Below are 25,682 nucleotides of genomic sequence, written 5' to 3'. Positions count from 1 at the left end.
GGGAGGGAGCGGGCGGGGCTGTGACCCCTCGGCCCGGGTTGAGCGGGGGCGGGGCACCGCGGCGCCATGGCAACGGGCAGCTGCGAGCGAGGCGCCGATTGGCCGACTTCCGGAAGACCCGCCCCAACGGGTGAGTGTTGCTTCCGCAGCCAATCGGCGCCGCGCTCGGGGCAGCCCGTTGCCATGGCGCCCCGCCGCCCCGCGGCCCGTGCTCGCGTCGCATGGAGGCGGCGGCCGCCGCGCCGGTGAGTTCCCGGGCTCCGCGGGCGGGTGCCGGCAGCGCGTCGCTCACGGCGGGTATCGCTTCCCTGCAGGCGGAGCCGCCGGTACCGGCGGACGACGTCCGGCGCTGGCTGCGGGCGGAGGGCGCGGATCCTGGCGACCCGGCGGAGGAGCAGCTGGGTCTGGCCTGGCGGCTGCTGCGGCGCGCCGAGGCGCGGCTGGGGGACGCGGAGCGGCGGCGGGCCGAGGAGTTGAGAGAAGTAAGGGATGAAATCGCTGGGCTCTGCCCCGAGAGAGACGGCGGGGAAGGGAGAGAGGCTGGAATCGCGGGACGGCCGGGGCTGGAAGGGGCTCACGGAGCTGCTTCCCCAGGTGGAGCGTTACGTGGGTCACGTCCGCGGGCTGAGCCGGGAGCGGGATGCGGCCATCGCGGAGTGCGAGCGGGAGAACGAGCGGCTCGGGACGGAGCTGGCGCGGCTGCGGCTGCAGCACGGTAATCCAGCGCTGCGCGGCAGGGGTGCGGGCAACTTTCCTGCGGGGCTTTGTGAGACTGGTGATGTTTGGGCGTAGAGGAATTTGATGAGGTTCATTAGGGTGAGCGTGAAGTTCAGCAGATGTGGAGAAATAACTGCGTGTGCTGCCCCTGACCTGCACTGATGTGGCTGGAGAGTAGCTCTGCTGAGAAGGACCTGGGTGTTCTGGTGGCCACAGGCTGACCATGAGCCAGCAGGGCGTTCTTGAGCCAATGGCACCCGGGGTGCATTGCACAAAGCATGGCCTGCAGAACGAGGGAGGTTCTCCTCCCCTCTGCTCTGCCCTGGGGAGGCCACATCCGGAGCACTGGGCCCAGTGCTGGGCTGCCCAGTTCAAGGCAGGCAGGGAACTGCTGGGGATAGCCCAGGAGGGCTACAGAGAGATCGGGGCCTGGAGCATCTCCTGCATGAGGAAAGGCTGAGAGCCCTGGGTCTGCTTAGAGAATCTCAGCAATATTTGTATCACAGGGCAGGTGTCTAACGAATGATGCCAGGTTCTTTTCAGTGGTGTGCAGGTCATTTGGTCCAACCCACAGCTCCATCAGGTGCTCAGAGCCCCTCCAGTCCCTCTCCAGGGATGGGGCACCACCACCTCTCTGTGCATCCCCAGCCCTGAGCTAACTGACAACAAACCTCTCAGCCGAGTGCTGAGCTGTGTTCCTGCTAGAAGTGGTGAAGCATCTTTGCCATTGGATTTGGTCTAGAGAAGGCCCGTATATTTAAAGAAAACTTTGTAGGACACCTGTGTATTCGCATTAGCAGTTCAAACCCTGTGGTTTGTGTTTACTTCAGTGCCATCATTTTGTTTGGAATATAGTCTCTTCCTTTAAATAATTTGCTTTTCTCTCAAACATAAGGTCACTTCTTTCTTGACTTACTCCCATCTTCTTTTGTGCACTGAGCACTGCTTGGAGCATGTTCTTACCATTAGCTCTTCCTTCTGTGCTGTGCCTTATCCTGAGTCTGTGGTGAAGGTGGGGTGAGAAGCACAGCTGGAACAGTTTCTTTGTTATGTGCACTTCATTTTGGGCAAAGATATAGGAGTTTGGGGAAGTTAATTGCTTTTTTGAGAGTTGGTTCTGGGTGGCCTGCAGATCTTAGGGAACATGTCTGACAGTGTGACTGTACAAGACAGGTGAGTTCAGCCCAGTCTGAAAATCTCACTGCTCTGTGGCCCCTTGGTCTCCTGGAGCCACTTGCTGCTGCAACCAGCACAGGGGTTTGTAATGATGGAGTGACTTCTTGCAAGCATCGCTGTGGTAGAAAACTTTACGGATTTTTTTCCCCTCATCTTCCCCACCAGGTGGCAGGCAGGAGATGGAAACGTCTCCAAAGCTTTGTTGGAATTTATTTCTCCTTGCTGGCTCTGCTCTTTTCCACTTTTTGTGTTTTTTAAGGATTCTCATGGCTGTTGGGCAATGATTAACATTCAGATGAAAACTGAGAACTGAGTTCTGTCCCCATTGCTTGCTATTTGAGACCAGGTTGCTCTCAGCCCACCATCCATGAGGGCTTTCTGTGGCTGTACAGCACTTTTATGCACCAGGGCTTAGCTGGAGGACTGCAGCTTTGCTGTCTCATGCGTGGGAGCAGCTTTGAATTGGAGGCTGTGGAATACCCCAGGAGCTGTGTCCTGGGTCCTGGAATGTTTGTGGCTGCAGGTCAGCCTTTCCCTCTGAAAGCTCAGCCTTAGGGGTGGGTGCTCATGTTCTCAGTGCTCACTCCAGCTGGACATCTGTGGCTCTGGACAGGATGTGCTTTAGCTGCTTATAGTTCATGAGGGTCATTTCTTGGGCTGTATTTTTTTTTTTTTCTACCACTTTTCTCTTTCCCTTCTGGTCCCTCCCCAGTTATTCTTCCTCCTTTACAAAGAACACTGCCCATCTCTGTCTCTGTGCCTCTGCTGCCCGTTGTGTGGCTGCAGGGTTTGGAGCTGCATCTCTGCTGGCTCTGTTCCCTGGGCCTCTGCTTTTTGCTGGAATGTGTGCAAACCAGCCCAGATGATTCCTCCCAAGTGCTGTGGGTGTAGGGCAGGCAGAGGGCCTGGATCTAGAGGCTGGGTGTCCTCCAGGTCTCACTGTGCCTCATGTTTTGTTTTGTTTCTCTTTAGGAGGGACAAGATGATACTGCAGATCAGGCTTTATCAAAACAGGGCTGGAGAAGGGGTCTTGTGAAAAGGAAGGCCCCCAGCCCCCTGGGGTTGTTAAACAGAAATGTGAGTAAGGCGAGTCCAGAGGACTGGGCCTGGAGAATCACTGTAGCCATGCCTGGTTTTGTGTTGAGCTATCGATGCAGCTTCACCTCATTTGGTACCTCTGCCCAGATTGAAATTTTTCCTGTCCTCGAGGCAGCTCATAATCCATTTCTGATGGTTCTCATCTCGTGTGCCTCCGTGTTTTTGGAGGGCAGATCGATAACTCATGCACTGAATTACCAAAGCTTTTATGAAAAACAAATGTACCAGCAGTAAAACACAGTGCAGTTGGAGCCTACTGTGATTTAAGAGCGAAACAAACAGAATAGTTGTAGCCTGTTTGTTGTAATAGCTGCATTGCTCACGTGTAAGCAGCATGGATGAGTTCCTGTTGTGGGTGTGATAGCTGTGAATGGCTTGTCCCTGTGTGGCAGGGAGGGAAACCTTGTGAAAGCAAGGCAGCTCTGCAAATACAAAGCGTGCTTCCAAAGAAGTGGCTGTGCAGTGGGAATGCATCAGTGTGCTGCCATGACACAGCTCATAGAGGATGTTTGCTGTCCTCAAGCATGAGTATGGTGGAGAAGGGTTTGGGAGATGCTGGTGAGAAATCAGGAGGATTTACAAGCAGCAGTCTGTGCTATAAACAGCAGGCTGCCCTCATCCTCTCAAATCTTTCTTTCTTCAGCCTGTGTAAAATGTCCAGATCCTCTTGCCACAGGCTAAATCATGTAGTGTCATTTTTACAGATTGGGTGGAAGGCAAATTGATGCCCCATCCCTGCAGGAATTCAAGGCCAGGCTGGATGTGGCTCTGGGCAGCCTGGTCTGGTGGTTGGCGACCCTGCCTGTGGCAGGGGGTTGAAACGAGATGAGCACTGTGGTCCTTTTCAACCCAGGCCATTCTATGATTCAGGTACCTTCAAGCAAAACTGCCAGCCAAGAAGCAGCTGCAGGAGGTCAGAGCTGTCAGGGCTGTGTACTCAGAGCAGCTCTCAGAGGAGCTGCAACCCTGACTGGGAGCACTGGGATTTGGCAAAGCCATGGCAGGAATGTGTAGGGCACGTTGGGTGTTAGGTGGGCTTTTTGATTCAGTATGAACCGTAGGCTCTTCCTAATGCTTATGGAGCAAGGGGTGAGTTAGTTTTTCAATTGCAAAATGCAATATTTTGTGGTTTGCTTCAAAGAGGGAAGCAGCAAATGTGCTGTATTTGACCTCCTTGTGAAACAAACTGCAATTCATAACCACAGGGAGGGCGAAGGGGAAACCTCAGGGTGTTTTCCATTCATAGGGCTGAACAGGCTGGCTGCAAAATGCAGAGTGGAAACATGGCATTGATTTGAGCCGTAGGGTGCGATTGCGTTGGGTCCCCTGTTAAACCCAGAGAGTGGGAGTGTGGAGCAGACGTGTCCAGAGCAGTGTAACTGTCCTAAGAGTTCTAGAAATGCTTGTTGCACTTCCAATGTTTAGTTTTTTAAGCAGCACGACAGTGTGAGCATCCCTTCTTCCTCCATACGAACCCACAGCTCCTCTCGATTCCCATCTGAGAGCACGTGTCAACTTTTATCGTCTAGTTTGGGCTAGGAATTAGGAGAGATGGTTGTTTTCTTCATATTCATCAAATTACTGGAGCAAAAGTGATTGTGAGGTTGATGAGAAATGAGCAACTCTGGCCTACACACCACAGTACTTAGCCATAACCAAGCACCAGCTTCTCTTGGCAACGCCATTACACTCCATTTGCTTTGAAAGCCATTGTAGTCTTTCCCAGTGCAGTCTTCCCAGCTGGAACTTTGGGAGAAATGGTGAAGAGATGTCAGTTAGATTCTAAAAGGGATTTTTACACCTTTAATCCTACAGGAGAAGCCTTGGAGGTTACTAGAAGAAGTCTGTGGGATTACAGCTGGTTTTGGATGAATGTGCATGGGGGAAAAAAGCGCTGCTCAGATCCACGTCCTCACTGCACGCTGAGCAACGTGGCATTTTGTCTGCTCTTTCAAAGAAAATGTTTGTCATCGCCTGCCCCTGTTTTCTTTATCTTGAGACCTTTCTAATCTGTTGTTTAGTTCCCACTGAACTGTGTTAGGAGTTAAGAGGCTCAAGGATAATGAGGTTGGTGAAGCTGAGCTGCTGGGTAGAGGGAAATGGCCTGAATAACTCGCCCCTCTTAAGGGTGAGAAAGCTCAGATGCAGACAGTCCTATTGCTTGTGGGCAGTGGGTATGAGCAGGAACATCAGGACAGTGGGATTAGGGCGGGAGCAAGGGATCTGGAAAGCAGGTGGAGAGACTAAAAGTTCTATGAGCCTTTGAAGGGTATGGGGAGAAACTGGGGCTGTTGTGAAAGGGAGCACTTGGTGGAGCTGGGATCCACAAGGGATCATCGGGCTTCCTTTCCTCCTGTGCTCACAGAAAGCCTTGCCTTGCAGAAGCCCAGCTGAAGGAGGTCCAGGAGATGCTGGAACAGGAAGGCTTGTCGGAAATAGCTCACAGTAATGCCAGTGAGCAGATTGCTTATTTACTGGTGGAAAGAACGGCGCTGCTGGAGAAACTGCAGGTCGCAGATGAGAAGTTGAACTCGCACAGTTGTGTCGGCAGGCTGTGTGCTGCACAGCTTCAGGTACGCCCTGCTTCAGCTGCTCGGGCTGATGGAAAGCCTGCTGGGGAAGAGAATGTCAGAGAATGTCTTTGGTCGTTTCTTTTTAAGTAAGATTCTGCACATTCTCTGTGTTCACACTGATTCTTTTTTTTTTTTTTTTTTTTAGTAGGTTTCACACTTGTGTTTCTCTGTTTGATTTGCTCTCACATCTTACACAGGGATGATAAGCAGGGCTATCTTATTTCTAGTTAGAGTTCCTGCCTTGCTGTTGTGGGGTTGGTTGTCACTCCTGGTCCAAAAGCACCTTTGGATGTAGGTATCTTCCTCAGAAGCAAAGAAACCTGCAGGGAAGAGCTCCCTGAGGTGCTGCCTCCCACTACCTAATAGGAAATGTCTCTGCAAATCCTGAGTGATCTGCCTGTGACTTTCTTGCCACTTGATACAAACAATTGCAGAAAGTTGTCTTTTTTTCTTGTGAAGCATTGTAATAAAACTTAACCTGGTTAGGAGGAAGCAGAGCTGTAGCTCCCCAGTGAAATGCCAGTTAACCACACCTGCCCTGGGCATTCACCCACTGCGATCAGATTCACTCTTCCTTCAGTGTGACGACTGATAAGAGAAATAGAGCCAGGTCAGCTGAAGGATGCAGATGCTTGTAAGTCTGATGTTGAATCCAGGCCATCCTGCATGGAGCTCCTGCTTCTGAAGATGCAGCTGATGCTTACCCCTGTTAGATGTAGGGGCAGGTTCCATCCATCACTTCAAAGAGCAAGCAGGCAGGGAGCATGACTGCAAGAAGGGCTAGAACAGGAATTCTGCATTGATGTTCATGCTTGTAAGATAGAAGCTGTTGGTTAAGCACTCTGCTCTCTTTGGTAGCATCACACACGTTCTACACAATCATGAGAGCCACCACGGTGGTTCAAGGTAATAGAGCAGTTAACCTTTTAACTGGAACACGTAATCTTTCTAATCCTCAAAAGAGCTGCTTCATGCTTGTTCACTCTTACGCTGGAAGCCCAGAAAAGTCTGAGTGTAGACGTGCATTTTCGTGTAGCTGTCTCTGACACATATGAGGTATTTTTGCAGGGATGTGGGATATCTCTGATTGAAACCTGTTCTTATTAAGGTATGATTATAGCACCTGCTAATCAAGGCACGTTAAAACTGAAAATGCAATGTGCTGGTGCCCACGGATGCATGGCAACATGCCTTCTTGTGCTGATTTTTAAAAATTTCTTTCTGTGCAAGGATGAATTTGCTCACATTCATCAGGAGTTGGAAGATGAACTCCAGCAACAGTGTGAATCCATGCAGCACACTGAAGATGCAGTAAACGAGGTAATACATTGACATATTAATTGCTTGATGGCATGGCACGTAGGTGAGATTTCAAGCAGTGGGTCTGCTCTTCAGCACACTGTGAGGTTTAGAGATTTGGGCTGGTGAGGTGTGGGTGAGCTTGGAAACACAGCCAGTGCAATCATGTCAGGTTGGTGCTACTTAGTGGACTGCATCGTTTCGAGGGGGGAAAAGCAGAGCTCTGTAGGAAACAGGCATGGCACACCATCTGATGTTTGCATTTTGGCATGTTCCTCTTGCAGCATGCCTCTATAAGCTCTGTTTGTGTGGCCAGTACTGTTCCAGTGGGTCAGGAGGAGCACGGAGCCATCTGTGGTCACTGTGAGAGTCATCTCACTTCCATTGCAGCACTAGCTTGTGTGTTTCAGCCCTACAGGAAAGAGCTGGAGAGGGAGCGGGCATCACGTGTGAGAGTAGAACAAGACCTGGATGAGGCCACACAGAGGCTGCTGATGGCTCACAAAGAGATCCAGAGGCTGACAGATGAGCTGGCTGCACAAGGAAAGGAGCAGAGCAGAGTAGGTAAGAGCTCCTATTTTGGCTGCGTGCCACTCCTTGTTACTAGCTGGCATTTAGCCCAGCCCTGTTTACTGCAAGCCTTGCACTTCCTTGGTAGGGTAGTTGGAGAAAGGCTGTCCTGCCTGTAATGTGAAAAAATCAGTGTCAGATTTTTACCCCGGTACTGAGATCTGAATGCATCCAGTAAATGCAGTCAGGATGAAACCCTGTTTTCTGGTTACAATACCTCAAGCCAGATGCTTCCCTGCTGCGTCCTGCAGGAGCCCCCCAGCAAAACATGGCCCCTAGAAGCTTTTTCTCTGGGCTCCTCCAGTTGTCCCCAGCTCTGTGATAGGGAATGCCAGCATTTGCAGCAATTAGCTTGCTCAAGGAGACTGCTGGCACCTGGGCAGTGTTGCTGTGCGAATCACAGATCGTGATTCTAACCTTGCAGCTTTCACAGTGTTCAGATGTGTCCCTAACCCTCCTAGCCAGCCTCCAAACCCATCGTTACAGCTTTTTAATCACGGGCACTGAAACGAGCGCTCTGCAGTTGTCTGCTCTGGTATCGACTGACACGCGTGCGTCTGCGGGCACAGTGATGTGCTGTGCTGCGCTGCAGCCTGCAAAGGGCACTGCTTCCCCAGATTTCGGACAGGATGCAGCATGACTCCTCTCAGTGGATCTCCCTAAGTATCAAATGAATCTAAGGCTTTCCAAACTGTGAGTAAGGGTTTGATGCTTGCTACATCTGTGTGGTTTACTGTGCTATATTAGAGAGCAAGATGAGTGAGTTCTCCCCATGCTGTCTGTCCTGCATGCCTTCTCTTCCCTGTGAGCTGCAGAGCCATGAATAAACAGATTCTTTGAAGATCAGACATTTTGTTTCTATTCAGTAAGGCTCCACTGGAGCAGCATATTTTGGTTCAACCTGCAGCTGCCTGTTGTGTTAATGGGAAAATACAAGATTGCTCCTGGGCAGTTTGTAGCCCCATTATTAAGTCTTTAGTGATGGAGATTAGAGATCTTAAATCACTGGTTTAAAGTGGTTTAGCTGCACACCCCTTGACTGACTCTTTTTCTTACAAATTTATATTTAACAGAGAAGTGCATCAACAATGCCATTGAGTTTTGTGTTCAGAAACCTGTAACAGAGCAAAACTGTCTTTCCTATTCTTACAGGAGCTGCCCCGTGGTCAGTGCTGCAAGATTCTGGGAGCCAGGGAGAAGGCATGGATGAATGGAGGCAGAGTGGTAAGTCACCCAACTCACAAGCAGAGGAGATCCAAAATCATATTAAGGCTTTCCTTAGCAACAAAACAGGCTTTTTGGCCAAATGAAGGCTTTGATAGAAGGCTTTTCTTGTTTTTTGTATTTTTGTATTTTTTTTTTCCATTTCAAATTACAGAAAGTGAAAATCCAATTGCACAGTCCTTGCTTGGAAGTGGAATTTGAGGTTATGGTTAGTTTTTTTGTTGTTGTTGTTTTTTGCTGGATTGGAATGAAGACACTGGGTACAGTTTTAGTTTTGCCTGAGGAAAAGCCAAGTTTAAGCTGAAAAGGGAAAAATCTTTGTTCGTTTCATTAAGGAAAACTGGTTTCCCACTGGTTACACTTAGGAGTAGCAGAGCAGTGTGCATGCACTTGTTAGACCCACTGCTATCACTGTGCTCCCCATACAGACATATTCTCCTGTTTCTTGCAGGTGAAATACTGCTCTGTGTTAATTCATCTGATGGTTACACATGCTTATTGATTCAGGCTTTTATGGCCATCTATTCATCATGTCCTAGATAGCAATACATTAATAGTGAGGTTCTCTCTCTGCTCATAGCAAATAGTGAATGTCATGTAAGTTTTCACTCATAAGGAAACTTCTTCCAAACTGTTTTACTCTGAAGTACGTTTTGTGGACAGGCACCAGGTTTGTCCGTGCTGCTGATTCTGGCTGCGACTGGAAATAGAGCATAGCTTGTGTGGTGGATGGTTGGGGGATTTCAACTCGAGACTGCTGTGCTCCTGCAGTAAAGGTGGCACAGCTTGGTAGTGCTGGTATCAAACCTGGATCTCCAGCATCATAAACCTCTGTCTGAGTGAGAGAACTGTGCTCCCACGTGCGTCTGTGTGCACTCTGCTGTCACACAGCTGTGCGTAAGGGCAGTGCAGTTTCAGAAATTCATGTGATAGCTCTGCTCTGAGCTTGGTGGAGGCGAAGGGCTGAGGCAGTGTTAGAGCTGGTGACCAGTCCATGTGCTGTGTCCAGACAGGACGGAGCTGCAGAAGGCCATGGAGCACAACAGCAGGCTGGACAAGGAAATCCTGGCGCTGCGTGCGCGGGTCCAAACACTCGACTTGGAAAGAAAGACATTCCTTGATCTGGTGAGTGCCCGTCCAGTTCTGGCTTGCTCTCTGGGTCAGCAGGCTGCTGACAGCTGGCATTCCTGGGCTGACTGCTGATGTTCAGCTGGACTCCTTTCCCTGCTCTGCCTCTGTGTTTCCCTTCTCTTTGCTGTGAGTCTTTCCAGAACTGCAGTTCTGATGTCACGTGGCTCACAAACATCCAGAGTCAGAATCACTGCTCTTAGTTAAATGGTTCACGTAATGAGATTAGAATTCTCTGAATGCAGCAATCTTTCTCAATAGGATATTTCCTTAGTGAGGTGGCCAGTGGGGAGTGAATATAACGTCTGATTTGGCACAGGTTTTGCCTCTGTCCTTAGCTCTCACATTCCCTAGTAGTTGTTCAGCAGCCTACAGCTGGTTCTCAGGAGTTTTAATTATTTATGTCATCCCACATCTCGCTGTTCTCCTGGATTAAAGCTAGTAGTTTTAAAATAATGTAAGTATCATTGAGAATGCTGTGCCCATCTCTTCCAGACAGTATCAAGGACTTACTTTCTTGAATGAGATTTATTAACATTTGAGGACTTCAAACTTTTAGTATGCAGTTCTGCTCCTTGCATTCAAAACATGCTGACTCTTAGAGTTATGCTGTCATCTGAAACTTGGATTTACAGGGCAGTCTGTCTGTGCACACGTAAGTATATAGATACCAGAGATGCATCTAAGATTTGAGATTGACTTCTCAATGCAAAAAAGGAACATAGCCAGACTGAGATCACTTCCAGCCAAACGTGTTGTCAAGCTGAAGTCTAAGAATCTTTGTTTCTTAGGAAGATGAGGTTTAGCTGTTGATGTAATAGAGAGCTGTCATTCTAAACTGTGAAAGCTGCGAGCAGACTTTGTTGTGAGCCATGGGAGCTGTGTGTCCTGAAGTCATTTTTCTGTCTGAGAGCAGCATGGGCAGTGGGGGAGCTGCATGCTGACCTCCCATGCTTCCACCTCGCTGGGCTGAGGCCGCCTGGCGGCACCAGCCGTGTGAGCTCAGCAGTCCCTCAAGCTGAGCAATTAATATTAATAAATCTGCAGTTTATCAGCTTGAGGAGGATCTTAATCCCATAAGGCAGAGAGATGAACATCCACCAAAAGTACGAGTGTTTTTGTTTTGAAGGTTGAACAGCTGAAAGAGGAGATCAGTGAGTATCAAAAGGGCGAGAAACGAGGATTCACCCTGTCCACACCAGGCAAGACTGAAGAAGTTGCAGCTTGTTCACTGCAGGTATTTTCAAGTGCCTTTTGTTTGCCATCACAGAAAGCAGATCCTTTCTGTGTGTGTGTAGATGTGTAGAGCAATCTGTTGGTGTAAGCTAATGCCCACTGCTGCCTTCCCAATCGTTACAGGTCTGGGGGGTTTTTACTCTTATGGCTGGTGGATTATGTTAATACAGGCAGATGTGGGTTGTGTCCCATTCATTTGTTAGAGACTTGGGCAGCTTTAAAATCACATCATGCCAAGATATTTCAGTCTTAATTGCACGCTAACTTTTCATTTTTTCTTGATACACAGGGCACAAAGGATGAAGGGAGAGCTGAAGGGGATTGCATTACAGGCAAAGCTGGCTCAGATCAAGAAGACAGATGTCAGGGTAGTGAAACTCTTCATAAAAGGTTTGTGATGTAGAAATCCTTAATACATTGTCTTTTTGGATGGCTTATTTTGCATTCTGGTTGCTGTTACTCTGTCCTACAGAGTGCATTTAAGAGTTGGGTTCATTCGAGTATCCTTTGGTACCAGCTTTGTTTCTTTGCTCTTGAATTAGAAAGTTTGGAGGTAATGCAGTCCTGAGTGGATGTGTATCAAGAATGCAGGCTGTTTTCTGGCACTTTCTCCTGTTTTCTGCTTTCCTAAAAGAGTAGATGTCGGGTTTTTGTGGCTCCCTGCAGGCAGAAGTGTTGTTTTTGAGATTGTTTTGCTGCTGGGAGGATTTTCTCTGGATTTGATTGCTGTCCAGGGGGTGTACAGAGACACTTGGCTTTCACACTTAAATACATTAACTGGGATTTTTAAGGGAAGACAAAGCTTCATTCTCAGGCGGCCTGCTCAGGATGTGCTGCTGCTAAGCCTCTTCTAAGGGCTTCAAGGAGGAGAGGATTGTCTGATCCCATCCCACACAGCAGTTCCAGTCTTGGTGATGTTTGTTGTTGTTGTGCAGGTGTCGAGAGGTGATTGAAAACATCGAGGGCAGGAATTCTCAGCTCCTTCACAAGCTGCACAAACTTGAGCAGGAGCACGAGGATTTGGTAGAGCGCAATGAAGAGCTGGAATCAATTCTGGGAGAGACACAGATCCAAACAAAGCAGGACAAGGAACAGTTTGAGAGTGAGGTGGAGGGACTTCACCGGAAAGTAAGTAAGGAATGGGAGAAATGCTGTTTGGTTTTGATTCTAGCTGCTTGTCTCTCTGTGTATGGATTGGTAAAATAAAATGATGCTGGACCTACAGCTGCATGCTGCTTTGTGTAGTTTGACAAGAAACACTACCTGCAAAGTCTGTCACTCATACGATATTGACACGCTCGGAGGTGTGCACACCCCTAAGGAAGTACAGCAGCATTTTCCAGCTTCTCCCTTTTTGGCACTTGAACAAGCACTGTTAACAAGCTGATTGGTTGTCCTGCACCCGCAAGATCAGGCAACGTTCCTTTCACAAACAGCCCTTCTGTATGCCTGGGCTGTGCAACCTTCAGTTTCTTGTCTGAGCTGAAGCAAAGCCTTTGCGATTCAAATTTGAATTGCGTGATGATTTCTCTGAAGGTATTTCCTTTGAGCCTCTTGTATCTTGGAAGCATTTCTTTCCCCTGAGAGGCTGTCCTGGATATTATCAGTACTCTTTCCAGAGCTCCACATCAAGCTCCTTGAGGAGGTGCATTTCCACCTTGGATGGATGTTGCTGCTGCCCTCAGTTCCTGCTGAAGGGCAAGTCTGAGGCGGCCAGGAGTTCTTTGGAGGCTCAGAAGGGGCAAGAGGTTTTTCTGATAGAAGGTCATGATGGAAGGCCTGGCTTTGGCCTCAATCCCCATTCCTCTCCAGACCGGCCTAGCAGAAGAAATTGGTTACTGTGGGGCACTGGTGCTACCTGATCTGAAGAAAGATCACTAATTAAGCATGCTGGTGATGAAAAGTTGCACTTCTTGAGCACAGCATTTTGGACACCTGTCAGTTGCAAACACTGAAGCACTTGGGAGTATTGGGGCCAGGATCTGCGTTGTCTGGAGACATCCTTTCTGAAACTATTGGATTTGAGAGGACAGTGAGGTTTTCCTCATCACCCCTTCTCTCATCCTGCAGCATCTGCTGTTGCATAGAGCAGAGATGGCTGGACACAACTTTCTGAAAAGCTCTAAGGAAGCTGATGCATTTGGAGAGGCTCTGCTTCACCATGATCAAGAGGTGATCTTGCTGGTTTCTTCCTAACGTGTCCTGCTTGGTTTTTTGGGCACCCTCAAATGAGGGCAATCTGGGTCTTTTCCTGTTAGCAGGACAAGGCTGTTCAAAGGATCCTTTGACTTGAGAAGGTTAAGGAAGTCTTTGTTTCCACTTATTTGCATGTGACAATCTGCGAGTCTTTAGGACGCCATCGATCCGAACACCATGGTAGTTATCTCATTTACCAGAGCTGAGGCTGTGTCAGAGACCTCCTTGCAAGACCTGCTGAGTCATCTCTGTTGACATCTTGAATGTGGATTAAGTGATGGGTGAAGCTTCTCAGTCTGAGGCTGCCGCTGTTGGGGTGATCCTTAGACCTGGTGCGATGAGGGCTCCATCCTTCTGGAGATGGCTTTGTGAGGAGCACTGCTGCACGGCATTTGTGGAGCATTGCTTAGCAGGGCACGCAGTCCACCTCAACTGGGCAGCTGAATAGCTCTGAGGACAGGTCTTCTCCTCTAATCTCTGGCCAGAGAGCAGAGGAAGCCAGAAAATGTTTTTGCTTCTAGGCAGGTAGGGAATAGAAAGCTTTACCCCTGAAACAGGCTGTCAGGGACTTTCAATTTCCTTCGGTTGGCTGAAGGCCTTGCTGCTTGGCCAAGAGTTCCTCCCTTGGGCTGAGCAGCCCTGTCCCCTCTGACTGAGGCCAGGAGATGTTCTCTGGAGCTTCCAAGCAGCCAAGGAGATGCAAGGCTACAAATGGCAGCAGAGGAGGGGTCTGCAGGATGGAAGAGAAGGCTAAACCTTGGATAGATGCACTGTCTGTACAGATGGAGTGCAGCAGAGCTGCGTTATTCATCTGTCAGGCTTTTGGGTGCCTGGCTGTAGTGAGGGAAGAGCTGCACAAAGGCGAGTGCATTGGAGCCTGGAGAAAACAGCACTGTGGGTGTTTGCCAGGCTGCACCGTGTGAAAAGGACTTGGGAACCTTTTCTGCTCTGGCACACCTACCAAAGTGCTGGCTGCACGGGTTGCTGACACAGAACGGGGACGCAGGGACACAATGTGAGCATTGTTCTGCCATTAGAATGGGACTTACCTGCCCAGCTCAAATACTGAAAAGTTAATGGCTTGGAAGAAAAATAAGCTAAATAATGGAGATTTATTGAGATTTATCAGCTTTGGGAGCAAAGGCTGGCGGGGGGCTGAGGAGAACAGGTTAGCTTTGTTCCTGAGATCCCTCCCACAGCGTCCCTCCAACGTCCTGTTAGAGCTGCAGGCTGTTATCTGGTCATGGAGGGGGTTTCTGTATGAGCCCTGAGTGTTTCACCCCCCTGGGTTCCTGTTAACTCCTGGCTTGGTAAAATTAGAAAACAGGCTTGCTTGGCCTTTGAAACAGCAGGATGAAAGGTCTGCTGAAGCCAGCCTGCCTTGGCAGCAGTCCATATCCAGCCCTACTCCTCACTTCCAAATGTAGGATTTGTTCTGAAGTTGCTAAGTTCACTGCCTTTTGCAAGGGCTGGTTTGGCTTTAACCTGTGATTTGTGTGTGTTAAGATCACGAGTTTAGAGACGGAATTGCTTGAAGTGCAGAAGAACAGAACAGAGATGAGTGGGGAAGAGCAGGCATCCGAAGGAGCACAGGAGATGCAAGAGGTAAGGGGTTTTCTCCAGGAAAAGTGTCATTTTATTTGGAAATGTATTAAATGAGCCTCTCATGTGAATGCTCTTTATCAGTTTCTTCTGAGAATTTGTACCCCATCAGCTCATGCCAGGCAGGTAGCTGCTTTCCCCCAAAGACATGCAACATGCCAGTCCAATACTCACAACAGCTCGTTACTGCAAGCGTTCTTTTAGGAGATTTTCTTGCCTTCGTTGCTACAAGCTGAGGAGCACGCTGGCTTCCTTCTGAGGGGCGAAAGGTTTACAGCTGTAGAGGAACATCAAGACCTGAGGTTCTGTAACTTGCCAGCTAGACAGAGGGATCTGCAGGTTTCTTTTGTGGGGAAGTCAAAGCTTGTAGTATATGGGAAATCAACTTGCCCAGGTATCCTGCATCAGGTGAATGCTCCAGAAATATTCAGGCAACTCGAGGCATAATCCTGCTGGCAGCTTTTGGGAAACATTCTTCTCAGCCTCATCTTTCTAGAAAATGGAATTTCTGCAGTTTGTTTCTATTTTGCTAGGATGAGTGGTGCTGCGAAAGTGACTCACGATCTCACTTGTTCCAGATGCTGCAGAGCTGTCAGGAAACAATAGAAAAGTTGGGAAATCAGCTGGGAGAGCGCAGAGAATGGAGAAAACAACTTGCATCTGAACTTGAGCTGTTAAGAGAAGATCTGAAGGCTGAGAAGGTACTGAGCAGCCAGATGTGTACCAGCTACAGGTTTGCACTGCACTCCCAGGAAGAATGCTGTGAACATTCCAGTTTGGGAAGTGGGCAGTGCTCTTCCAGAGGGAGCTGCATGCAGTTCCTGCAGTGGGACCCCCTGCAGGGGAGGGATGCCTTTCTGGCTCCATAAAACATCCATGGTTGCCCTTCAGTGGTGTTGCTTGAATTCTCCTGACCCTTTTCTCTAGTTTCAAAACTGAGTTTCAAAGCTTTTTTTGGCAGCTGGTTTTAGATCCAGCTACTTTAAGGGAGCTGTCTCTAACTCCAAAGTGCTGCTCCTGTTGCTGGGTGCTTCAGGGTACATTTCACTGGAGGCTGACTGGGGAGCTCAGCACAGACAGGTTAGGTGCTGAAAACCAGGCTGAAAACTAAGAGCTGCAGATCTGCAGCCTGGGTCAGACACAAGATAGGACCTCAGGGAAGGTCTTAGTAGGAGTAGTGGTGGTTGCATCTGTGACAAAGCTATTCTTCCCTCCCTGGGTGACCTTAAACCAGCTGTGAGTCATCATCACTTCGTTAAACATAAATAGAAACCAGTGGAGGTCTGAACTGTTGGTGGAACTGCACGCAGCCTTGTGGAGGGATGGTGTTACCTAGAGGGCAGCTCTTTCCTAGTGCTGTTAGAAGCTCACCTTGCAGACCAGGCCTTGCTGAGAAGTAGGTTAGAAAGTGGCTGGGTCGCTCTGTATGTCAGCGTGTGAAAGGAGCTGTCAGGTTTGGACATGGTGGGAAGAGGAGGAGGAGCCACTCTAACCTCTGCACCCCAATAGCTCCATGCACTCATCACCTGGGGAACTCGTGATGAAAGTCCTCTGTCCTTGAAAGCTTGTTTGTGGTTCTGCTTAAGCTGCAGAGGGAAGTATTTCTCTGTCACAGGGATGATGAAGTGAAATCCAATGGCCTCTGTTAGGCTTGCAGGTAGTAAGTGTTCTTCATGTATTTGGTAGGACCCTTGAACTTCACAAATGCATTAAATTCTCTTTTTTTAGAGCAGCTGTAGTGGGAGAAATCATTTTCCAGCAGGGTGCTGGGAGTGAGCTCTGCATGAATTCTGGGCTGTTCTGATTAATACACATCTGGATGTCAAGACTTGAAGTTGTTCAGTGTTTTGCCAGATGCCCAAAACTCGGCACTCTTGTTCTTGTAGGTTTTAATAATGACCATGTAAGAAATGTTCCAAGAACTGATGCTCTACAAAGAGCATCACTTACATTTATTAGAACTTCTTTTTTTCCCTTGGTTTTAAGAGATTTCTGGATGTCGCAGAGGAGAAAGCACTTTCTCTGAGCTTATAGTTAGGGGTATATTACATTGCTAACTCCTTTCTTCAACAGGGCTTGCCTAATGCAAAACCAGAGCTGAAAAGCCAGAGTGTCCAAAGAACTTCAGCAAACAGAGATTTCATTAATGCTTCCCATGAGAGGCTACAGAAAGACAATGCTCTACTAGATACAGAGGTGAGAAGTGTAAAGGAATCACCATCGTTCCAGTGTCTGATGCATGTAGAAGCTGCATGTTTGCCTTGCTCAATATAAATAAATGCAGTTGTGTGTGGATGAGACCTGGAATCAGAATATTGGTGCTAGCATACACTCAGGAAGCATTTGCTTTGGATTTGGTCTCACCAGTGCTTAGCAGATACACCAGACTAGGCAGATGCTTGTTCCAATCGAGAGTTCTGTGTCCCTGTGTGTTCCTTATCCCTTCTGTTCTTGGCCCTTCTGCTTGCAGTGCATGTTTGTTCTGTGTCCTGGGTTTTGGGTCTGTCAGTGCCAGGTGTTGGGGCAAAGATGACATTGGAAGTGGAAGGCAGCCATCCTCAGCATCCTCAGGTTTGGGTTGATTTGGGTGGAGAAATACATGCCTTGTACTTCTGCTGCTTTTCTGCAAGCTGCTTTGTAAGCTACAGTTTTGTAAAGAAATGTGGCACACAACATAATGCACTGAGAAATAGAGATAGCCAGCAGGAGGTGAAATCAGGTGAAGCAGTGGGGTTTGGGGATAGCTGACACTCAGCTGCCTCCCATGCAGGTTTGTATGCATGTCCTCAGGGGAGAAGAGCTGCAGAACGGCGAGGCCAAAGAAAATGAGTGGTGGTGTTTTCTGACCCTGCAGGTCTCTGAACTCGTCCAAGAAAACGAGCAGGTTGACAAACTTCAGCAGCAACGGGAAGATGTGAGTATGGATGGAAAGGAGTACGAAGAGCAGGTGGCCAAAGTGGTGTTTTTGGAAGAGCAGATCCGGAACCTGACAGATGAACAAGAACAGCTCTGGTAAACCCTAACGAGGGCTGTGGTGCTTTCTGCCACTCACCTGTGCTGATGGTGGAGTTGGTGGATTGAAAACTTCATGCCCTGTTTCTTTTGGGAGGAATGGCCACAGCTGTTTGTGTCTTTTCTAAGATAGTAGGTAATCAGCTCTCTGTAGAGAGTTCTGGTCAGTGAGCACCTCCTCAGCAAACCCAGGATAAGGTGTAAGTTAGCTCACTGGGACGTGCAGTTTGGATCAGCATAAGTCAGACAGAAGGCTTTGGGGGGGCTGTGAGCCCCTGCTTCCATACAGCAGGTCATGGTGTAAGTGTTCCTGGGTGCTTGTGAGCCCAGACCACACAGACCCACACAAGTGCTTCTTTACCCAGCTGTGTAACCTAAATGAATGACTGAGAGCTCACCCTTTGGACACACGCCTCTTGTGGATCGGTGTCTGTGGGAGCCTGACCCTTAACCAGAATTAATAGACCCAGGATTAAATCCCCTTTGAAGCCTCCAGAGAGCCTTGGCTATTGCCCAGAGTGCTGCACGAGGTTCTCACAGCCCTCAGAGGCTGATTTCCCTCAGATACATATAGTTACCACTTTCCTGTGCTATTTCTTCTTCAAGTTCTGAATTACTTGAAAGCAACAAGAAGAGGGAGGAGCTAGAAAAGCAGCTGAAGGAGAGCAATGAAGAAAAACAGTCGCTGCTGGAAGAAATCGCCCAGCTAAAGCAAGATATCCTGACTACCAGGGAGCAGCGTGACAACGCGTCTGAGGAGGCCTTGAGGATGAATCAAGGCACGGTCCATAGAGACAACAGGTTTCTTACGTCACAGAGCTCTGCAGGCGGTTTAGATGGGAGCATCAAACAGGTATGGGCAGCTTTGCCATCTGCACTCTACTTTTTTCACTAATTTAGTGGCAAAATTGGAGTGGAAGCCAGTCCCTGAAAGGCTGCAGGACTGACAGAAAGGGAGAGCTGAGAGACTGATTTCCTTGGGTATGCTGCTGGGGAATGTGCAGAGCCATCATGTCCCTCTGTCACGTTTTTAGATGTAATAGGAAGAAGAGATTTTGAAGACATCCAGGATGGAGAGTTTTAAGATAAGCAAGGATTACATGCAGGGGTTTGGAAGAGATTTGAGCATAAGAAGGCCTGCAGGCAGGAGTGAAAGCAGAAAAGTGAATCAGAGCTGCAGTGATACCAAGACTGTCCCATGTGTGCTGTCAGAGCAGGTTGTGACAGCAGAGAAAAGCATGTGGTTTGCCAAAGCAAGTTAGAAGATGTAGGGAGGGTGCTGAAAGAAATCCTCATAGGAGCAGGTGGGGAAACAAATCCATGGGTGATGAGAGCCCTGAAAAGGGGTTCCCAGCCAGCTGGGCAACAACATGGGGAGGAACCTTTGATCTTCAGTAGGTTTCATTTGATCCCAAGAGCAGAGGGTGAAGAGAGAGAATGCAGATCAACAGGTGGCTGAAATTGATGCTGGGAAGAAGGATTTTGATAAAGCAGATGTGGGAAGAGCTTTTAGTTTGTGTGCAGTGCTCTTGCAAGGCTGAAGAGCTTAATTAATGTCTGAAAGCTCCTGTAAATCTATTTGCCTGTAACAGAAGTGAGGGAGCACCCCGTGGTGTGCAGGCTGCTGTGGCAGTGTGTCTGTCCCTGTACTGCTGGCAGCTCTCACTTTGTGGATCTGGGTGTCACCTGTGCTAAGAGACTGCCACAGAACTGGGGATGCTGTCAGAGATCACTCAGGGTCTGAGTTGTTTTGCTTTTGTTTGCCAGGTTAGTTTTAACAGGGCTTTGTCTCCTGATCCTTGTTCCTGCAGAGTCTGTCTGAAGAGAGATTCCAGCAGCAGGAGGAAAGGCTGCAGCAGCTGCGGCACGACCTGCGTCGGGTGCAGAACTTGTGCAGCTCAGCTGAGAGGGAGCTGAGATACGAAAGGGAGAAAAACATTGACTTACAAAAGCAAAATCTCTTGCTTCAGCAGGAATGCACCAAGGTAGGAAGAGAGCAGGAGAGGAAAGCGTTGTGTTATTTCACGAGCTCTGGGAGGTCTGAAGTGCTGATTTCAACACGTGGATCTGATTTACGTCCCTGTCTGGGCTGGTGAATGTTGGGGTCTGTTCATGTCTTGCTCTCACTCCAGTTTTCCCCAGGAAATTATTTGACCAAATAGTGTTTCTCTCATGCATGCACTGCCTCCAAATAAAGCATGGCGTGCTTGCTTGCTGTATTTAGCTTTTGTTCTTGTTCAGTAGCTGGTAATCCTGTTGCCCAGATTCTATATACTGAAGTGCAAACTTGATTTCTTTTTCTTTTGAAACTCAGGTCAAAGCTGAACTGAAGCAAGCCCGGACAAAGCTCTTGGACACGACTGAAACGTGCTCCTCTCTGTCAGCACAGTGGGAGAAGAGCCAGCAGAAGGTCAAAGAACTCGAACAAGAGCTCTTGAAGTGCTCCCAGGCTGAGAAATTGCAGAGCAGTTTGCAAGAGAAACTTGTGCAGGAGAAATCTAAAGTGTATGAAGCACAAAAGCAGGTAACTCATGAGGGTGGACTAACTCACCATCAGCAGTGATTTTAGCAGTTATGTGGCTGTAGTTCAGAAAAAGATGCACTGGCAGCTCATGAATCAATTTCCTGAAGTGCATTTCACTAGGGTGAGAGGCTGACTGTGTATTTTAGAAGACGTCAGTCATTAATGGGAGCGTAATTAAGGCAGTAGAAGGCAAATTGATTACCTTAACTCCTGTCTCTAAAACTCAGTATTTCAGAGCATACTGCTGGGATGCTGTCAGGTGTAGGGAGCTTGCATTGTGCTCTCACTGACAACTCTTGCTGCTGTTTGCAACCTGGTGAGCTGCAAAAACTCTGATATATTTTTTTTATGGCATTGATTCCTGCACTGATTGCTGGATTTGGTTTTGAAGTGTGCAGGATCACACTAAGTGTAAAAGAGGATTGTTGCTAATTCGTGCCACGGTATCTGATCCAAAATCTGAGTCATTGGAAAGGATTTGCTTTTTGTGAGTGCTCTTGGAAACAAAGAGCTGCAGAAATGAGTATGTCTGTGTAGAAGCAAGCAAATCTTCCTTTCCTGTGACTCCTTTGATTCCAATACCAGCTTGTTAAATTTGAAAACTAAAGTTTAAAATCCATGTCCAATTTTAATCTGAGCTCTCAAAGATCCAGCAAAAGCTGAAGGATTCACAGCACCAACTCCTGCTGGCAGAAGCCCGTGTTTCTGACAAGAAACTCCTGGAGGAGGAGCTGAAGGAAGCTCGAGGAAATGAAGCTCGAGTGCAGCAAGAGCTCCGTGAGGAGCTGCTGAAAAGGTACACAGAGCTGGGGGAGAGGCACAGCATTCCCTCTTTATGAAGCGTGAAAGGTTGGAGGGGGTTTCGGCTGACTCAGAAGGTGCAGCAGCCTTCCTGCCAGCCCAGTGAGTTGGGGCAGTGCTCATTCACCTCAGTGTTAATTGAGTTAATTAACTGTGCTCATTCACCTCTGGGTGCCAGCACTGCGGGTCCGGCTGCGTCGCAGCACGGCTCTGTTCACGCAGGGTTCGATGCTCCCAGTCCCAGCGTTCACCTTTTGGCGTGGCACTGGAACACGGCGACATCCAGGACTGATTTCTTTCTCCCCCCCGAGTCGTGTGGGCTACATGCAGCGCACTGCGTCGTTTTTGGAGCTCGCAGTGGCAGATGGTGAGGCGAGCTGGGTGTCAGCATCTCACTGTCACATCGATGTGCTTTTAGGAAGCTCCTGGAGCAGCAGGTGGAGGAGCTGTGGCAGCAGCTGCGGCATTCCCAAGAGACAGAGGCGTCACTGGCCAAGATGCACGTGGAGCTGCAGGCCAAGACTCTGCACGCCTTGGAAGATGACAAGAGAACTGACTCGGGCGAGGTGAGCTGCAGCACACGTGTGTCCTCATCACCCAACGTGAGGCTGAGAAGCAGAGTGGATGGGACCCGTGAGCTTTGGAGACCGGACTAAAAGGAGGCGTGGAGCCCCTGCGGCTGAAGGATGCACAAAAATAGAGAAAATATTTGTTTTGCAGCACCTCCAGTGTCAGAAGGAGAGCCAGAAGCTTTCAGAGCAACTCTCGCTGCTGAAGGAGGAAAACAAGGCTCTCTATGAGGAAGGAGTCCGTCTCCTGAACCAGAAGGATCTGTATGTCAGGTAAAGGCTTAAGTGGGAAGGGATGTGGAGTCAGGAAAAAAACCCCACAGAACTACCCAGGAGCTGCTCTTTATTTGCCTGATAGTGACACCGGATTTGACTTTCTGCAGCCTTCCGTGTCTCTCCTGGTTAGGACACGTAGCACTGAGAGATCTGTCTTAATCCACGGAGAGGTAACCCAGAAGAGCCAGGGCTGGGATTTGTAAAGCTGGGAGTCAGTTTGGGGGATACTTTGGGTCCTTTCCTCAGTCAGTTTCCACTTGGTTGGTGCTTAATGCAGTCTTGCAAGAAAAAAATGAACAACCAAATGGTCAGATGTGACAGTGAAAGGTGGAGTCTAGGAAATCAGTGCACTCGCTCTGCCTTCAGCTGTGTGGACAAACAGTAGATGGTTTGGTAGATGGCTGCAGCTCCTGGTTCAGGCTTGGAGATGCCTTTGTAAATGCAGAACGTCTTCCGCCTCATTTTTGGCTTAAAACACAAAAGGGTTTCACATCTTTGTGTTTGTGCCTCCTCAGGAAATATAACGAAATGCAGCTGCGCCACAAAGACAAGATCCGCAGAGCCAAAGCAACGTTTATCCAAGAGGTGAAACAAAGGGACAGCAGAATTAAGCAGCTTGAAAACGAGCTCAGTGAGTCAAAACTCCAAGTGGAAAAGGTAAAAGAACTCATTGGGGGTTTCCCCACAGGGAAGGCAGGGAAAGCTGACTGCAGAGTAGCTCTTCTTACAAGGAGGAGATTGCCACAGTAAGCTTTGCAGAGCAGCTCCAGCAGAGGTGCACTTGCCTTGCAATGGCAGACAGGAGGCTTGAATAGTTAGAGCTGATGGTGTAAGAGCCACTTCTTCTAGCAAACCTCCTGGAAAGGGCCAAAGCAGCCCTGAGAAAGGCACCTCGGTGCCTGTGGTGTGCTGGGAGAGACTGTGGGGTTTGCAGAAGATAGAGAAGAGCAAAGCGTAACTTCTGGTTGTTTCCTTCTGCAACGGTGCTCAGGGGAAGGCACTGATTGCACAGATCACTACTGAGAATGAGAAGTTACTCCAGGAAAGAAGGCGGCTCCTCCAGAGGATCACTGACCAAGAGGAGACCCCTTGGAGCAGCAGGTCTACGGTTGCTGCCCTGCAGAGCAGGTAGGCACCTAGCGATGTCCCAGCGGGATGCCCTGGGAGCCTGCCTCGTCCTTGCGTGTCTGCAAATGTGCTTTCTATGAAGAAATCCTTAATTTTGGCTGGAGGAAAGCCCGAATTGTGCCTCGCTCATTAGTGCTGGAGCTGTTGATTGCTGTGGGATATAATTAGGCCCTCTGCCCAGCAAAACTCTTGGCATACAGCTGAAGTCCATGGAGGCAAAAGGATCTGAAGTCGAAAGAGGAAGATCCTTTAGGAAGCATAGTGGGGCCGGAAGGGAAATAACCTGCGCCTTGTTTGTGCAACACACCCAGAGTGAAGATCCTGGATGAGGAGAACATGCGGCTGCATGAGAGCAAACTCCTCCTCTCTGGCCACGTGCAGCCCTCGCAGCGCGCGCTGAGGAGCAGCCACACTCCCAGCACAGAGGTGAGACCCCTGGGCTGTGCTGATCTCAGCAGACAGCTGGCGGGAGCCATGTCCTGCTGGGAGGATCAGTGTCTGCAGCTGCAGTTGAAGTGCCAGAGAAGGGCTGGACCAGTCCTTTCCTGTGGATGGAATGGGGATGCCAAGCATGCAGCAAACTGCAGTGGCTTGTTGGCGAGGAGGAACTTGTGGGGTAGCTGGTATGGCACTCAGATTACTATCTGGTCTTGCTTGTTAAGCAATGAACTTAGGATGAGAAGTCCAAGGGTGATCAAAACATCCCTTAGAAGTACTGGTAAAGAGATCAGGAGCACAGGTAGCATTCTCTAACAAAAAAGCTTTTCCAAGCATGTCACCAGCAAAAGGAGGACTAAAGAAAACATTGGTCTGCTGTTCAGTGAGGTTGGTCATCTCACAAATGGAGATGAAGATGAAGCAGAGACACTTAATGCCTTCTTCACCTCTGTATTTAACACCAGTGATGGGCCCTGGGATCTCCGGAGCCCTGAGCTGAAGGGCTGCAACCAGGGGGAATGAATGATGAGCCCCAGGGTGACTTTGAACTTGCCTGGGATTTGCTGCTAGAACTGAAACCAAGTTGGAAACAGTGGTTACAAATGAAAAAGGACACTTTCAGGACCTGTATGGCAGTCTGTGGTGTTTTCTTTTTTTCTGGTTGTTTGACCTGGGCTTTGGGGTTTGTTAGCTTTTGACTTAAGATTCAGACTCAAAGGACAGATTTATGTTTAGTAGCACTGTAGAGCTGGGGGATCTGCACTGGAGTGGGGGACACCTTCAGCTCCAAGGCTGTACATCCAGGGTCTGATGTGCACCTCCTCTCTGTCTTTCCAGGACTTGAAGAGTGCCAACTTCTCTGAACGACAGCTGCAGAGTAAGGTGTCGGCGTCTCCCCGTGCCAGGTATTGTGGGGTAAAATGAGAAGGAAGGGATTTCTCCTTGCATGTGATAAGGCAGGAATGGAGCGTTTGCGCTCACTCGTAGCCCTGTGCTGCCTCACAGAGGTGCGCTGTGGTTGTGCAGGTGGCAGGAGGTCAGATAATGCTTTAAGAATGACTTAAGAGCAGAAATGTGCTTTCAGTTTCCCACCACGAGAGCCACCAGACTCCCTCAGCAGCCTGAAGCCCGTGCACGACACCAAGCCTGAAGGAGGAGCTGAGAGCCAGGATTCGTCCTTCTGCTTGTCCCCCTCTCAGCCTTCAGAGATTGGGTACCTGAATGTAGCCTCACCTGGAGACACCACGGCCTCCCAGCTGCAGGAGGAGAGTCAGAGCATCAGCTCTGAGAACTTCTAACCTGGGAAAGACGTTTGTGAAGTACAGACTGGTAGGGCTGCCAGGATTTGGACTCCAGTTGCCATGCAGTGTTAAGGATTGCAAGAGGGAGTGTTGCCAAATGATTTGATGATTTCTGTGGTAACTAAATTATGCAGCAGCTTTTTTTTTTTTAAATTAACTTAGCCAACAATAAATGCGTGCGCGTCATCTCCGACCTCCCCAGAGGCTGGAATTTGCAGACAAACTCAGTACAATAGAAGGGGGGTGGGGTGAGACACGTGTTTCCCTGAATCCAAATTCCCTGCAAACTTTGTAAATAAAACTTGGAGAGATTTTCCTGTGCTTGGCTGTGCATCCGTGTTTCTCCGTTCCCCTCTGTCTGTGCTGAAGTGCTGCTTGCTTTGGCTTCAGCTGTGTGCAAGCGTAGGGAGGGGAACAGGAGGGGTCTGAGGTTTGAAGGGAGAGAACTGTTTTACAGGGGGAGGAATGGAAGGCATCTGAGCACAGTATGGGGAGTGAGAAGGGCCATTGAGGGAAGAGGAAGGAATTTGGCTGCAGATGGAAGCGGGGAGGAGCTCTGAGTGCAAGGAGGAGGGGAAAGGGAACCAGAAGGAGCAAGAAGGGAGATGGAGAGGCTGAAGAAATGGAATTTGGAACAGGGGTGGTGAAAGGAGGGGATCTGAATCTGCAGAGAGGGAAATAGAGTAGATCTGAATGCTTACAAGCGGCAATGGAAGGTCTGCAAGGATGCACCCACGGATGGGTGGGAGTGGAAGGAGAGCTGATGTGTGCAGGGAGTGGGAAGGGGATCTGTGCATGGAAAGAGGGAAGCAGA

The 25,682-nt window shown here is 49.0% G+C and overlaps 1 protein-coding gene across 1 annotated transcript; it reads left to right on the top strand.

Annotated features, from left to right (window-relative positions):
• The first annotated feature begins 221 nt into the window (after window positions 1-221).
• On the top strand, window positions 222-25,183 carry CCDC30 (coiled-coil domain containing 30). Its single transcript, XM_048968058.1, has 25 exons — window positions 222-482; window positions 595-715; window positions 5,374-5,564; window positions 6,795-6,884; window positions 7,274-7,427; window positions 8,586-8,657; window positions 9,667-9,782; window positions 10,915-11,022; window positions 11,311-11,411; window positions 11,957-12,149; window positions 14,724-14,822; window positions 15,398-15,520; window positions 16,893-17,015; window positions 17,674-17,831; window positions 18,438-18,684; window positions 19,643-19,816; window positions 20,146-20,355; window positions 20,994-21,151; window positions 21,575-21,722; window positions 21,877-21,998; window positions 22,517-22,658; window positions 22,993-23,129; window positions 23,441-23,555; window positions 24,405-24,472; window positions 24,652-25,183. Exons 1-25 carry the CDS (start codon window positions 222-224, stop codon window positions 24,863-24,865), a joined length of 3,645 nt encoding a protein of 1,214 aa, XP_048824015.1. The 3' UTR covers window positions 24,866-25,183.
• Window positions 25,184-25,682: the final 499 nt, after the last annotated feature.

This window comes from Lagopus muta, chromosome 21 (assembly GCF_023343835.1).
Source record: "Lagopus muta isolate bLagMut1 chromosome 21, bLagMut1 primary, whole genome shotgun sequence".
Taxonomy (NCBI): domain Eukaryota; kingdom Metazoa; phylum Chordata; class Aves; order Galliformes; family Phasianidae; genus Lagopus; species Lagopus muta.
This window is presented reverse-complemented; position numbering and strand designations above follow the sequence as displayed.